We start from the raw sequence: 15,953 nt of genomic DNA on the forward strand, positions 1-15,953 counted from the left end.
AGGTATACAGGGAATATCAGGTCATCTCTGAAGGATGCCTTGGAGCCCCTGGAGCTGATGGAAAAATGTACCTTAGTTAGTTGTTTCAGTACTAGTACAGGTTTAATAGCTTTAACATAGTTTAAGTGCATGAAGGCTGAGGTTTTAAGACATTGATATAAGAAAAATACTGCAGTTGAATCACTGATAAGTTGTGCAGACAAGTTCTGGTTTGAAATGCCTCTATTAACTGGCATTTTTAAAAGTCAAAACACTACTTGTCTGTGAGGCTTCTGTGTGATGATCCGATGTTGCTTATATGGTAATTGCTTGGTCCTTTCATGTATGGTTTGCCTTTTTTGAATGTAGAATCAGCTGTTCTTACCTCTAGACTGATGCAGAGTTTCTGCTGTGTGTTGGCAAGTGTTTTGCAGGTGCTGTGCCTGGAGTCCTGCACAGCCAGTTTGTACAGGCTCGCAACATTTGCAGCTACTTGCTTGCAGTTCTCATTACTTCTGCGGGGTTTTCCTCCCTTCCCCACCTCCTTTTTTAATAAATTAAGATTTGGATCTCTAAAACTTTACAGTAAAGAAATAATGCAAACTGGTTTTGACAGTGATTCTTTTGGCAAAAATGCAGTGATTCTCAAGGAAAATAGAGGTTGTTATTAATAAATCCTTGTACTAGTTTAAAGTGAATTGTTTGCCTTGCTTTTAAGGGCTGCCATCCATGCAGCACATGGTACCTGGTCCCAGAGTTCAGGCTGGGCTTATGGGAAGGATTTCACCACCTCTTCTGCAATTCTTTGTTAGTGTGGTGAACCAGTAAGAGTACCATTCAGCTGGTGAAAAGAAGAAAGTTTTATTCCAAGCTAAAAGGGAGTGCTGTCATTAAAGTCTTAAGATACTGTTTCTTTCCATAATGGTTCTCATGCAAATTTATTGAAAAACACCACCACCATCCCATCACCCCCCCAGTCCTACAGCTTTCCCATATAAACTGTACAGATTCCTATGGTCTTATCTCCTGAAGCAGCAGTAGAAAGTCAGGTATGTGGTGGCTCAGTTCTGGTGTATATGAAGAGGAAATGTTTGCTGTATTTTGAAACATGGTGGATTTATCCACCTTCTGTAAGATTAGTTATTTGATAATATTTCCCTTAAGCTAACAGAACTGGAAGTTACCTGTTTTCCAGGGAGTGCAGTTGGTATTTTCAGTGCACACCCACACCCCTGCCACTCTGTTTTGTCTTTAAGCTAATGATAACCACCAACACATAGTGCAGGAGATGTCATTGCTTATGTGTATTTGTATTTAGGTGTCCAATAGCAAACTTGAGTTCAGGTTTTTATTTCCTAAGCTTTGGTGGAGCTCAGACAAGAGTTCAAAGCCTGAGCATGTACATATAGCAGATCTGGAGCTCTGCCCTACTCCTTGTTAGGGGTGATCCTGCTAGGTTGAAGTATATTTATAGGGTATAGACAACTCATCAAGGTCCTGTGCAGGTAACTGAGTTGTTACTGATGTATATCCCTTTAGATTAAGCTCTCATTGCAGGAGATATAGAGTCTTAGATGTTTAAGTTATTAATGTATGAAATAACACAAACAACCTTTTCTCCCTTTAAGAAATGTTTTCTATTGCTCGAGTTTTAGGACAATAGAAAATCCTAGGATTAAAAAAGGGCAAAATTAATACATTCTGGAGCACGTACATAATAATAATAATAAAATTAATACACAAAATTAATACATTTTATGTGCGTACATACGTGTGTTTAATAATTCCTGTTATCTTTGCTCTATGAAGCAGTATACCCTTTAGAAATACGAGCAACACTAATTCTGTGTTTTCTTTTGCTTCCTGTAGGCTGGCCCCGATGCGATTGTATACACTGTCCAAAAGGCATTTTGTTCTGGTCTTTGTAGTATTCTTTATTTGTTTTGGTCTGACAGTCTTCATAGGAATAGCAGGTAAGGATGTTGTTTTTTTAGAAGATTACAGTTCTCATATACTTTGTCTAAACTTGTTGGTATTTACAGATGTATTTAAATGCTAATCAGCTTACTGCTCCTGAGATGTCTGAGGAAGTATTCCTCTTGACAGGGACAAGGAATTGTTTCTTCCATCACTTTTTCATAGGAGTACTACCTACAAAGACTTGGTGTGTGCAACTTCTTTGCAGGGGAGAGATGATAAAATGAAACAAAAGCAGCTTAATTGCAACATAATTTTTCAGCAGCCTGCTACATTCTTCTTCTTTGTATTTCTATATGTAAAATGGTAGTGCTAATACTTGATTTCCTGTGAGGAAACTGATAACTGTAAAGCCTTCTAAATGTTTTGGTGATAGATGCCACATAAATACAAAATATTTTAGTGTAAAAATATGTACTTCACTTGTCAAACATATATGACTTAGGTCTCTGGTTTCACAGATGTTTGTGAAAGTCCTGACATAACCTGGGAGGCTAAGCACATGGTGCCTGGGTACTTATCCTGGAGATCAGAGAGATTTGTAGTAGTCTGGTCAACAAATATGCAGTGTCACTAGGGAGTTGAAAAGCATTGGACCTTTCTTTATTTCATGCCAGAGAGCTTTTCCAGGGCTAAAACATACTTGAAAAATAAGTCAGTGTTAAATGTACTGATACTCTGCTGTCAGAAGAGCTTTATCAATACAGAAGTGACAGGGAGAAGGAAAAGAAGGGACTGGTACTCCTTAAGCAGCCCACCCTCTATATAAGAATTACTTCAGGTTGTTACCATCTTCCTCTACTTTACTGCTGACTTCCACATCACTCAGCATGTCCAGTGTGTTCCCCTGTGTCCCTCTCTGACACTTTTTCATCTGTCTGCTGGGTTATCTCTACCTCTGCCCTGTCCTTCACCTCCTTTAGAGTGAGAAGGGCTCCCAGGCCTTGGAGCCATCCAGTCCTGCCCACCTTGGAAAGAAGGGCAGGTTAATTGAAGGCAGCTGTTTGGGCTTTTTATGCCCATCTGTGCCTTGTAGGCAATATTTTTCATAATAGTCTTCAATAATAAGATTTGTCTGTGTAATAAAACCTTCTTTTTTGCTTTTTGATTTATTATAGCAGCTGAAGGTCTAAACAGGCTTTCAGTTCATAAAGGTTAACTGCTGATATTCCTGTGACTTGCTGAAGGATGCTGAACGGCATTATTTGGCCACTAAAATAAAATACTGCATCAACACATTTGCAAAAGTGTATTTTATGATAAAGGGGGAAAAATGGAATTATTTAATTTAGTGTAATTGGGCTATTTGGCTTAAAAATTGAATGATATTTGTAGTTGTGTACTTATACTGCCAGGCTGCAAGAAATGAGAGAAATTTATTTTATGTAAGACTAGGCAAAAAGCAAACCTCCTGGAAGAGAAAACTGAGTGTTTTGTTCTTAATCAGTAGCAGAACGTGAGAAGGAGCTGAGCTGGTGTATTGTGTCTGCATGCAGAGTAATCTGGTGGTAACTGAAACCTTTGGTTCAGGGGACTTGGCTGCTGTAAGCAGCACTTGGTCATCTGTACCATGCTGTAGTCCCAGGCCTTGCCTGTGATCCCCTTCAGGAACTGACATGGATGTGGGATTCTTGTCCTTGTAAGATTGGTTTGCTGGATAGTTTGGCTGACAGTGTTCATTATTAGAACTTAAATGTTTTTAAAAGAACGCTGTTTCCCTTGGGAGGAGACCCATTGAACAATTACTGTGGTATTCCTCACAGCTTTTGTTGACACCTGCTTGCTTCCTGTGAATAGAAGGAGGGGCCCTAACAAGAGAATACTCCCTCATTAAAGGGTACAGTCTGAGAAAAGCTCACCAAACCCACTAAGTAAATGAAAGAGTGGGAGATACGTCAATATTTTCTGTGCTACTTAAATATGCCATTGCCCACACACAACATCTATACCTGCAGTTTGGGAAGCCTGGCAGAACTCTTGATTTTCATCTGAGAAATCAAGACAGTTTGATCAGAGATGGATGCTGCTCTTACAGTTCCCGTAACCCAAAACAGACACAGACTTGTTTGGTCTTTCTTTCTCTTTTCACAATGGGTCTGTGTTATATTTGGGGTGAGACAAGTTCAAAGAAAATCCAAGGTGCAGAACTCATTTTCTGAAGCTGTACAGTTCATCAACTCAGGGTAGTTCTTTGCCTTTATGTGTTATTATGTTAAGTGAGCAAGACTAAAAGAAAAACAGTAACTATTTAAATTAGTCTCCATTTGTTAGTAATGCAGCCACAGCATCATTTTGTTTCAAAAGCTTTTATGTATCACTTGCTAGAGAAGAAGTTATAGCACTAGAGCTTCATTATTTGTGTGGTTGCTGTTCTTAAGAACTTTGTGATTTCTCTGTCCCAATATTTGTTCATATCTTCCAATTAAAAAAATAAAAACCCTTAAAAAAGGCTAATTCTATTTGTTTTGTCAAGACTTAATTACTGATATATGATGACTTACCAACTGTGAATGCCTACTGAAACTCAGTTTTGCTTTTTAAAACAAAAAATGCCATTCAAAAATCTGGTTCATGATCCCATGCTGCTCATTTATAAATTTCCCTCTTTTCCATTCTTTCTTTGTAGTGATTTGAAATGTTTGGTCTGTGTGAGAAACTGCTTTTCTTCCATAATTTTTATAATACTGAGTTTGTGATTGAAAGAGCATATTTTGAGGGTTAAAAAATTCCAGATTAATTAAATTGCCAGGCCAAATATATACAGGGAGAGACCATTTGGTCAGCGGAATCTTCCTGCCCCAAATACAGGTGTTTATGTCTTGCTCATGTCCCTACCTGCTATATATCTTCTCTGTGTGTGTTCACAACCTGCTGTATCGACACAGATCTTTTCCTACTCTTCCCTGTCACTTTTCTGGTTTAGTTCTTTCGTGTTTTATGTACATAAAAACACAAACATATGTGCATTCCTCTTGTCCTCCTTACCCCATGCTCTTGCATGCCTAAAGGGAAATTGTCCAGCTGTCTGGAACCACCTTATCAGGGGTTATGCAGAAGATGGGGCTTTTCTCAGAGGTGCAACACAAGCTGGAGCACAAGAAATTCCAGTTAGATATTAGGAATTTTTTCTTAGCATAATGGTGGTTAAATACTGGAACAGGTTTCCCAGACAGGTTGTGGGAGTCTCTGTCCTTAAAGATGTTAAAGACTTAACTGGACATGGCCCTCAGCAGCCTCATCTAATTAAACAAGGGGATTCTTATAGCTGAGTGCTTTCACGACTGCATTCCCATAAAATCCTAGGAGATATATAGATATAGATATAGATATAGATAAATAGAGATATCTATGAATAAAAAACTACTACTAAAATTGTAGTAGATTAGAGTACACTTTCAGAGCTTTTGATGTGGAGTTCTCGATTTATAACTTACTTTATTTAATAATGTGTAGAAATACCATGGCAGAGATGCTTAAATGGACATGCAGGTCAAATTTGCAAATTATATTGAAATATCTGGCTGCTTTACCCTTTATCTGAAAAGTGGAATACTGTTTACCTGCTTTGCAGGAGGTGTTTTGTACAGTCTTTTGAAAACCTGTATTTACATCATCACTTGTATGTATACTTCAATCTTATTTTCTTTCTTCTTATATATTGTGTAGGTCCTAATGTAATTGAAACTTCTGTAGCAAGAACTGACTTAAATAATAGCCTAAAGGTAAGAGTTAATAAATATTATTGGATTATATTATTTGCTTTATTTGATGTTAGTAATGTTACACTTCCCTCTTACATTTCCCTCTTTCCCCCCAGTTATTTTAAATATTTAAAATTTACTGCAGAATATCTAAGAGGTGCTTTCCAATTTGAAGCTGAACATGCAATATTGTACTACCACCGTGTTACTTCATGAATAGCCCAGCAGCAATTTCTGGTCTCTTACTGTTGTGAGCAGGTCAAGTAGAAGTTTCTAGTATGTTTCTGCACAGAGGTTTCTGATAAAGAAGCACATGAGTTTTTCCCTGGTAAATTAATGTTGGAGATTCTTGTCGGGGGTTCAGAAATAGAAATTGAGAACATGCATTGAAAACAATGCACTCGGTGACAACTAATGCTATCTCTCTTGTGATTTCCCTTTCTCTCATCTATAAAGAAATATTTCATGTTAATTGTTCACTATCATGTGACTGAGACATGGAATCTGGCTTCCTAAGAGTAAATTCACATATTCTCAAGTGCTTTCATATTTTGGTTCTCAGTTCTTGAATTTTTGTTTGTTTAGCTCTTCATTGTCTACCTAATATCTAAAGTATTTTTTTGTGAAAGGGCTAAAAGGGTTTTGTTGTGGGTTTTTTTCTTAAAGTGCATTTCCTTTAAATACACTAGTACACTTCTTTATTTTTTTGTACCTACCAGTCACCTATATATGTTTGGACTGATACAGTACTGTGGGTGGGTTTTATTTTTTTTCAAGCACATCTTGATTTCAAATTAGAGAAGTCTTTCCTGTGTGTAGGTTTTATCTGTTAATGATACCTTTCATTCTTTTGAACTGAATGTGGAACTTTTAGAAAACCTAGTGGAAAACAGGGCTTTTTTGTAATTCTAGTTTAACAAGTTTAAAACTGTGTAGCAGATGAAGGCCCACAAATCTGACTTTTGATGTAAAGTGCTAAAAATAATTTCTTATATTTAGGCTAGGTCTCAGGATTTTTCGTCACATTTGAACTTTTCTATTTTATTGCTGCTGCTTTTATAAGGTTTAGGTAGCAACCTTTCCTTACTTCAGTGCTTTGCAAAATACATGTGCTGTTTAAGCTACTTCTGTGGAACACTTCCGTGTGAGCTGCTTATCACGCTGTCCCACAGAGTAGCGCACATAAATCTCTTCTCAAAAACATTGTCACAAATATAATTAACATGCCTTTCATAGTTGTGACTACAGACATGTCATGTAACAGTGTAAAGGCTGGTGCTAACCTTTTGGGTTTTTTTACAGCTGAAGCCATTTAATTTAAGTTCACCACCACTGTCAACTTACAACCAGCAGCTGTGGCTGACCTGTGTGGTTGAGTTGGATCAGCACGATGGTGAGAATCTGACCTAATTCTCCGGAAACTGCTATAGCAACCTGTCTATTTTATGTTTAATTCCAGTTGTCACACACATGATCCTGTTGCTTTCTGGCTGTGGTTGGTGGGTTTTTCCTCTGATATGCTTTTCTTCCACCTCACCCCCCTCCCTTGGTAAAGACATGGACAGCACTGACTGAATTGTAAGCAACAGCAGTAGGGGACAAGTTGTTTGTTATCTTTGTGAAAACAATAGTTTTCTGTGTATTTCCTTCATTTTAGGGGGAATTAGATGTGTAGATTGTAATGATACTGATTTCTCAATACAGCTTCCCTATATATATGTGAGAAATACTGTGTTAGTAATTGTTAATCAGTCAAGATTCAGTACAGCGCTTGTGACTTACTGTCTATGTATAAAAATACTCCAGTCATGTATAACTGGGTAAGTCTTGGTAGCATTTGGATAGCATATGTGTTTTAAATTATTTTGGACCTCTATTTGAGATTTAATTTCTGCATGTAGCAATAGATGAATGTTTTCTGTTTTAATTCCAGTATCCCTCAAGAAGAATGTGACCATGACAGTCAAAGTCCTGGGGGTGGTGAAGGATGGAAGCACACCATACGTTAACAATCAAGTTCACAATCGGACGAGGTTACTCAGTTGTGCACAAGTATGCACTTGCTTAAACAAAGCTCCAATGTAGTGCATTTTCTTTAAATCTGTGTGCATGCTACTTTACATTGCAAATAAGAATGCACCTGTTAGACACATCTCAGGAAAGACTCTAGAGGACAGTTTTATTTATAATGGCAATGTAGGCAGTAACGCTGATAAGACACATACATGTCCATCGTTTTTCTGTTTACTTCTGTAATTTGTGTCTATAGCCCATTAAAGACCCCTCTTTCTTGTTAGAGTTGCTCTTTGTCAGTGAAGCAGTGGGTCCTGTTTAAGGTTTAGCAGTACTGAAGAAAGGGATGTTGTAGCAGAAGATTTGATATGGGGTTCCAGAGGAGAGAAAAATTCTTCTCCAACACCTTGCAGAATCTGCTTGCAATCAACTGGCAACTGTGTTTTGAAAAAGCCACATTTTTTGCCAGTGTGAAGAAACGTTTGGAGATTCTAATGTAATTTTCACTGAACTTTTTAAGCTTAAAGACATTCAAAACAGCTTCTCCAGATGCAAATCCTTTAGGAAGGACATAGCTGAAGTTTTTTATGATAAGCATATATAGTAAAACAAGTGTTTTCTTTTTATATAGATAAATGCACATATCTATGAAATTTGCAGAAATTACTACTGCTCCATTAGATTTAATTACACAGCCAAGAGAGCAACGTACTTGGCTTTTCTCTTTCCTCCTGATAACTTTTAAAAATTAGTTATTACATTAGTTAGTTAGCCCCCTCTCACTAACTCAAGCTGAGTTAGTGACAGAGTTATTTGCTTCCATACTGCTGCTGCAAGCAGTTGCTGTCACTGGCTCACATGAAAAGCTGGCACTGTTTATTGTTCAGCCACTGATCCACCTGACTGAATTTATCAGTTTCTTCTGCTCTCTCTGGTATGTTTCAAGAGAGTTTTGATTAGACTGAATGAGATTGGTGAGATATATAATAAATATCATCAATATTGGACAATTTAGGAACAAATTCTCCAACCTCTACTAACAGTGCATATTCTGGAGTAGTCGAAGACTTCTATGTACTATTCTCTGTGTGTGTTCACAGAAATGCAGTGAAATCATTGTTGTTCACCTGGGCTATCTGAACTACACTCAGTACAACATATTTGTTAGCTTTGAAGATCTAAACAAGTTAACCTACACCATCCAGAATATTACTTTCACAGTAAGTATAAAGGTTTAGTCTCGTAAAAGAAGTCTCTTTAATGCTGTCTCTTTAATGCTGTAGATGTGTGCTTTAACAGTAACAAAAAATATCAGATTTTTGAAGATAAATTAAAAAATGCATCATAATTATTTTTTTTGTCACTACTAATGTCAGAGCTGTTATAGCATTTACTGTTGATAAGGGTCTAGACTAATTTTTTAACTCTAAAAGGAAAAAAATTCTCTCAGAATTACTGCTGCTGTATTCTGTAATAGATAAATTTAGTCTGAATGCTGGGAGATACATTTTACAATAGGCAAGCTGGATTAGAACATCCAGTTTTCTGCATTTGCATATAGAGATGCTGCCTGTATGCAGGATGGTATTTTTTTCAGCCTCTCCAGGAGGCTGAAAAGCATGAAATAGAAACTAGGAGACCTGGATCCTGTTTTATATCAAAATTTTCCAGACTTCAAAAAAGGGAGGGCTGGAAAGGTTTAACTAACTCAAAGGAAAATGAAGAGATTTTTTTATGGGGTACACTGTGCTTATGAGGAAGAGATATTTTTTTTTTTTAACTAACACAAGCAGGTTACTAAAATAATTCACTCAATTGTCCTCTCAAATGATCTCCAGTCCAATATGCTCCAGGAATAACTATCTCAGTTAATAGCACTAAAGATTGCTTACAAAAAACTTATATCATGTGTATTGTTTGACTCCACAAAGAAATTTAGAAACATTTGCATTAGGAGAAAAGGGAACTAAACCAAGTTTATAATACAGGTTACTCTGGTTATTTACCTGTATATAGCATTCAGTGTGTCAGAGCAGGTAGCAACCAAAAATCTAACGGTAAAGGAAAAATATTTTTAATATAACAAATTAACTTTCTAAATATTAATATTTTTAGTACTCTAGTGCATAAAGCATATAATTAAAAATAAGCTCTAAGGGGAAAATAACCTTAGGCTCACAAACCCTTTATTTAGTTCCAGTATTCAAACAGAGCAAAGTTTTTATAGTTGTACTGTTTTTTTATCTTGCTTTACAGGCTGCCTTTAAAAAGGCAAACCTGTATGCAATTCCAAAAATACTCCAACCCAAATTTTCCTGCAGCAACTAAAATTGTCACATTTATTTCATAATTACAATTGTTTATTGTGATCTCAGTTGAAATCAATGGATTGCCTTTTGTGTAATAGGTTTCTCTACATATAATTTTCATTCTACATTTACAGTCTAAAAAGACGAGACAGAGGTTGACAGATTTAATACATTGAAAGGTAAAGCTTGTTCAGATGAGCAGAGCATGCATATGTTGTGCCAGGGAGCTTACATTTCAAAAATGGCTTCAGAAGCATGCCAGGTATGAGATAAATTGTCAACAGAGCAGAGTTTATGTAAATTGACATGTTATAATTAATATTTATGCCTTCTAATAATTAGAGTAGAAGAAAGAGGCTTTCCCCCTTAACCTATGTAAAGATTTCTGTGTTTCTGGTAAGCTACTTATCCTTCCTTTACATGGATTTCTCTTTTCTAACTTCTGAGACAAGTAAGCTTCAACAAAATAGACTCTTATGGGAAGTACCTCTGTACCTCTCTGACTTCTTTATAATCAATTTATGCATCTGACCCTGGTAGTGCAGAACAACACACTGGATTTACTCATTTATTGGCATTCAAACTTTTATTGAAAGTGCAGTTGAGATCAATGAAGGCTATCCTATTTGTCCTGAGAGTACTTTAACATATGACAGCAGTATATTAGAAGTGGCAGGATAAAAGAGAAGCAAGACTATTAGGCTGCTTTTCTTATCTTTTTATCATATAGTCCTGTAATTGCAGATTTGTTTTTATTTTTCCATGGTGACATAGTGGAATTTGGTTAAACCTTTGAATTTTGAAAACCCACAGAACTTTTCAGTATCTGCAGTAAAGTGCTAATTACTGATGTCATAGATAGTTTGTCAAAATACTACTCATTGGGCTCTTCTGTTTTCTTGTAGTGGAAGACATATAATCCAACCTTTTCACAGGTGGAAATATGGTTCCGATTTGTCTTTGTAGTTCTTACTTTTATGGTCACGGTAAGATTTTTTTGCAGCTTTTCTGGAGTTTTATTATGTAGGCAGCTGATAACACTGCTCTGTAATGCTGCGTTTAGGAATTTAACCCCAGGCAGCAAAGTTGACATGTCACTGAATGGGTGTAAAAATGTTTATGAAATACTTACGTAGTTGCTACTTTTATGTTTTAACAAGTGGTATTGAAGGGACATTAAGAAAATAATATAAATGGGAAAACTTGTTTTTCTGAACTCTGGGTTTGGATTAAACAGAAAAAAAATTGCTTAGACAAAGAAAATTGTGATGAGATGCTAAAGAAAAGTATTATTTTGCAGTGGAGGTAGCTCAGGAATAGGATGGCCAGAGTGTGGGTTGTTTGACCTTGATCTAACATTGAAGTTATTGCTGCCTTGCATGTGAGGATGGGCCAGATGACCTCCAGAGGTCCCTTACAACCTAAATTATGCTATGATTTAGATGATGTCTCCTCTCTAACCTGTCTTGCCTCCTGCAAAAGAAGTGTTTGTAAAAAAAAAAAAAAACCCAAAAAAAAACCCCCTAAAATTCTGAATTTTCAGAGTAGAGACACCAAAGTACTGCATGCTTCCGTAGCGTTTTTCTTGCAGATGATGTTGCTCAGATAATTGTAAATATAAAATTCAATCTGGTTTTTAAAAAATTGAATTCAAGTGGATGTTGTTGATAGTGTGTGACCAATAACGAGGCAACATCTTTTTTTTCACATGTTGTTGATTTATCAGGTACAGGCTGGTTTACTTTTCAGTTTGCTTGAGAAAATAGGTAATTTGCATTGGGGCCAGTGAGCAAACTTGAAATGGAAACAAGGAGACCTGGCTCCCATTTACAGTGTTCTCAGTGGCAAAGGCCTTTGCAGTGTGCTGTGCTCCCTCTTAGCTCTGGTTAAGCCATTGAAAGCTGTATTCCTTCCTTACAAAGTGTTGCTGTTGTTTTGTAGTGTCTGTTTGCACATTCCCTGCGGAAATTCTCCATGAGAGACTGGGGTATTGAGCAGAAATGGATGTCCATCCTACTTCCTCTCTTGCTGCTTTACAATGGTACTTATATCCTTGAATTTTTAGAAAGGCACCTTTTTAAAATAGAAGCAGGAAAAAAAAAGAGATAGAGAAGACAAAATGGAATTTCTCCTTGAACTTATGAGCAGTTGTTTATAAATCTTCAGAAAACAAAATTTTAAAAAAACCCAACCCATCCCAAGTGTAGCAAATTCAAGGGCGTAATAAGTGGGTGGATTTTGTTCTTCTCAGTCACATGGATGTCAGCTATTTGTTTAAAGCTCTGATTGGAATAGGTGCCTGCCATACTTAACCTTTCCATTTCTGTTTGTCTACTGTCGTCTTCATTTTTTGATATTCACACTTTAGTTAAAAATGGAAGCTAATTTTAGTCCAGTAAAACACAGCAAATTCTAGCACTTCCTAGCAATACCAAATTAGTATTTGCATCTTAGACATTATATGATAATTTTTTAGGTTGTCACCATTAACAGTGGTTTAGTAGAAAGTCTAATAAAACCTGAAATCTTCTAGAAATTATGGCAACCATTCAAGATTATTTCTACAGCAGAGTGGATTGCTGCTGGAGGCACCATTTTCTTTGTTAATTTAAAATAAAGCAAGCTTCAGTTTCGTTTACTGGTGTAATTTGAAAAAAATTTAGTATTTTTTTTTGTTCTGCTGAAGATAGATTCTGCTTTACTTTTCATACTGAAAGGGTTTTTTCTCTCTTTGTTACAGATCCATTTTTCCCCCTTTCTTTTCTGGTGAACAGCTGGTTTCCTGGAATGCTGGATGATCTATTCCAGTCACTGTTTCTGTGTGCACTGTTGTTGTTCTGGCTTTGTGTCTACCATGGTATAAGAGTACAGGTAAAAGAGGCAACAGTATCTTCTACTTACTGAGGAGACAGAACTTGTTTTGTTTAGTTCTCTCAAAAGGTGACAAAAATGAAATCAAATTCTTACAAAACAGACCGTTATTTTATTGATAAAGTACAATGTAACATATGAAGCCTTGGAGTTAGAAGGATTTATAGTGAAGTAAATTGAGTCAACCAAGCCTAAATTAAGTAGATGGAACAGTCATCAGAATTATGATGCCATTATGCTTCATTCTTCCTTGAAGATTTTTGATATTGTATGTGGTAATTGATTGGTTTTTTAAACTACTTTCAGATACTACATAAGAGAAGTAGGAATTCTGGGGCCTATACCTGTATTTGCATTATCAGTGAAATATGTTGGACCTTATAAACAGGTTGCTCCAACTCTATCTCATTAACACAAATGATGATACAATATAATGTCTTCTCTAGTCACTTGTGCAGGATAAAAATGTAAAAGATGAGTCTCTTAATCCAGTTCATGTTGAGTGAAACAAAGATGATATTTATTTTGTTCTGTCAAGAATTAATGAAATCTCAAGGATGGGTTCACATTTTCACTACACTATTGTTTTCTTAACAGGGGGAAAGGAAGTGCTTAACTTTCTATCTGCCCAAATTCTTTATTGTTGGACTGTTGTGGCTGGCCTCTGTTACACTGGGAATATGGCAAACGTAAGTAATTTAAAATGTATTGCACATGTATGAGCTGAGTGTTCCAGAATGAGAAGACTGGGTGTACCTGTAGCACTGATAAGAAGCAATAAACACCTGAGTCTAAATGCAAACTATCATCTCAAGTGCCTTCAATCCTGATTCCAACAGAGGTAGAAAAAGCAAGGAGAATACCCACACCTAGTGGTACCTATTTCTTAATGCTCAGATTGTGATACAGGAATGGAGTTCAAATTCTTACATCTTTCTGTTCTGCAAATTGTGACTGATTTGAAAACAATTCTCCCTGGACAACCTAGTAGTAAATACTTTCATAAATCTGAGTGCGATCTAGAAATGACCACTTTGTCAGTTATGTCTATATTATGGCTCCCTACAAGAATCACTCTAGTGCTATGGCTCAATTAGCATTTAGTAGCTGAAGCAAGAGTTTCTCTGTAGCTAATTATGGACATAGTTTGACCAGACTTTCTTGACTATTAAACCTGCACTACTAGTACTGACATGGCTTAGACAAGCTATGCTGTCTTTACTCAGAATTCTTCTTTTGCTTGGTTTAGTGGTTCTCCATTTTTTCCAATTTGTTGTGTTAACATAAAAGTGTAATTCTTCCCCACCCGGAAAACTTCATCCATTTTAGTACACTTGCAGTTTCCATACTGGTTTAGTCTCAATTATTTGCCTCTTATTTTATGTCAGAAGGAAGATACATTCTCCTTGCCCTTGTACATTATTGAAAGCAGTGCAGTTGCAGGAAGTGCTCGTGCTATTAGTAAAATTGCTATGAGGGAAGGCCTCATGCCACAATTTTCTAAGGATAAAATGTAGATTCTGAAACGTGAAGACTTGTAGGAATCCTGAAGGCTTGTAGGAATTTACATGATACACATTTTCTAAAAAAATAATTGGGATCATAAAAATTACGATCCTAATTTACATCCTCCATATTTCTTCAAATTTAGTTTGCTATATATAGTAAATTTTCATGACTTCATTGGAATTAATGGCATTGTGCTAACTTACACAGCTAAATCCTTTTGTTATAAACTCTACATAGTAATGTTAAAACTTTTCTTTGTGAGTGGGTTTCTTGGTCAGCTTGTCTTTTTAACTTTGTCTGGAAATGTGCATTTTTAATACCACTTTTTCATTTTGAATCTGTTCTAGTGTGAATGAAGTACATGACCCTACATATCAATACAGGGTTGACACAGGTAATTTCCAGGTAAGTCAGAAATTACCTCTTGCTGTCCAATTGTCAGGTACAGTTAGGCAATATAAGGAAATACGGGGCCTGTTCTTTTATAAAAATGTTAAACAAAGTTCAGAAAACAGAAAATGCTGCTCAGGCAGTCTTATTCTGACTAGAGTACTTTTGGTTTTGCTTTAGATCATGTATAGGCCATATTGATATCTGTCCCCTTGAGAAAAGTAAATTGTCTTGCAAATATGGAGACTAGCTACCACAAGTTTGTTGGGATTGAAAGAAAAAAATTTTAGTCTGTTACTCAGTTTTGTACATCTTAACTCCTGCCAAGGTCCCCTACCCTAGTAAATTTCAGACTTTCTTGTTGTAAAGGAAGAATTGATGTGCATGGGTCCTTGTATTGTCCTTGGGAGCTGTGTTTTTAGAAAATTACTGAGATTCAGCCAACTCTGAATACAGTTAACAAAATCCTGGTTTCTATTAAGCATCCTTTCTTTACATTTCTCAAAAACCTCCCTGAATGTATCACCATCCTTGTTTCATGAGCCTACTTTCCCTGCATAAGTGGACCTTTCTATGTTGTACTTTTGGGAGCTAATTATTTCTGTTGACAGAAGAAGGAATAGATGAACTCTTATTAAATAATAAAACCTAACTTCCCATTCCTTATAGGGAATGAAAATCTTCTTCCTTGTGGTGGCAACCACGTACATTCTCTACCTATTGTTCCTGATAGTGAGGGCATGTTCAGAACTTCGAAACATGCCTTATGTTGGTAAGCAGTACTTCTTTTGATTCTTCCCAAACAAGCTTGCTTCTCCTAGATGTAGGTGTAAATTCACTGATAAAAATTTCTTGCATTCTTTTTCAGATCTCAGGTTAAAATTCTTGACTGCATTAACCTTTGTAGTGCTTGTCATTAGGTAAGGCTTTTCAAAGTACGTTTGTCAGTACTCTAGCTTTTCTAACCTTTTTTTCAAGGCTTTGAATACATTTTGTTGTAATAAATTAGTAAATGAAACTGAAGAATACCTTTTAATATTATTGTGATGGCAAGCATTTCTTAATTTTTTAACTCCTCTTGAGTCTTTTTGAGCTAACTTTGTATTATTTTGATTACCATGCTAGTGCTGGATTTAGAAGTTAATTTGGCAGAGCTCTTCAGGAGCTTTGTAGGTTTCACTTAGTCAAAGCAGAAGTTTAATGT

The 15,953-nt window shown here is 36.3% G+C and overlaps 1 protein-coding gene across 2 annotated transcripts in view; it reads left to right on the forward strand.

The window, feature by feature from the left end:
* The window catches only part of TMEM181 (transmembrane protein 181), a 33,994-nt gene that overhangs the window by 10,043 nt on the left and 7,998 nt on the right, over positions 1–15,953 (forward strand). For both annotated transcript variants that reach the window (XM_002198300.6, XM_030269554.4), the window contains exons 2-13: positions 1,849–1,952; positions 5,623–5,678; positions 6,960–7,050; positions 7,591–7,709; positions 8,771–8,890; positions 10,885–10,965; positions 11,921–12,020; positions 12,720–12,850; positions 13,448–13,539; positions 14,707–14,764; positions 15,419–15,521; positions 15,618–15,669. In XM_002198300.6, coding sequence (XP_002198336.1) covers positions 1,849–1,952; positions 5,623–5,678; positions 6,960–7,050; positions 7,591–7,709; positions 8,771–8,890; positions 10,885–10,965; positions 11,921–12,020; positions 12,720–12,850; positions 13,448–13,539; positions 14,707–14,764; positions 15,419–15,521; positions 15,618–15,669 — 1,107 coding nt within the window. The remainder of the gene's footprint in view (positions 1–1,848; positions 1,953–5,622; positions 5,679–6,959; positions 7,051–7,590; positions 7,710–8,770; positions 8,891–10,884; positions 10,966–11,920; positions 12,021–12,719; positions 12,851–13,447; positions 13,540–14,706; positions 14,765–15,418; positions 15,522–15,617; positions 15,670–15,953) is intronic.

The sequence above is a fragment of the Taeniopygia guttata genome, chromosome 3 (genome assembly GCF_048771995.1).
Source record: "Taeniopygia guttata chromosome 3, bTaeGut7.mat, whole genome shotgun sequence".
Taxonomy (NCBI): Eukaryota; Metazoa; Chordata; class Aves; order Passeriformes; family Estrildidae; genus Taeniopygia; species Taeniopygia guttata.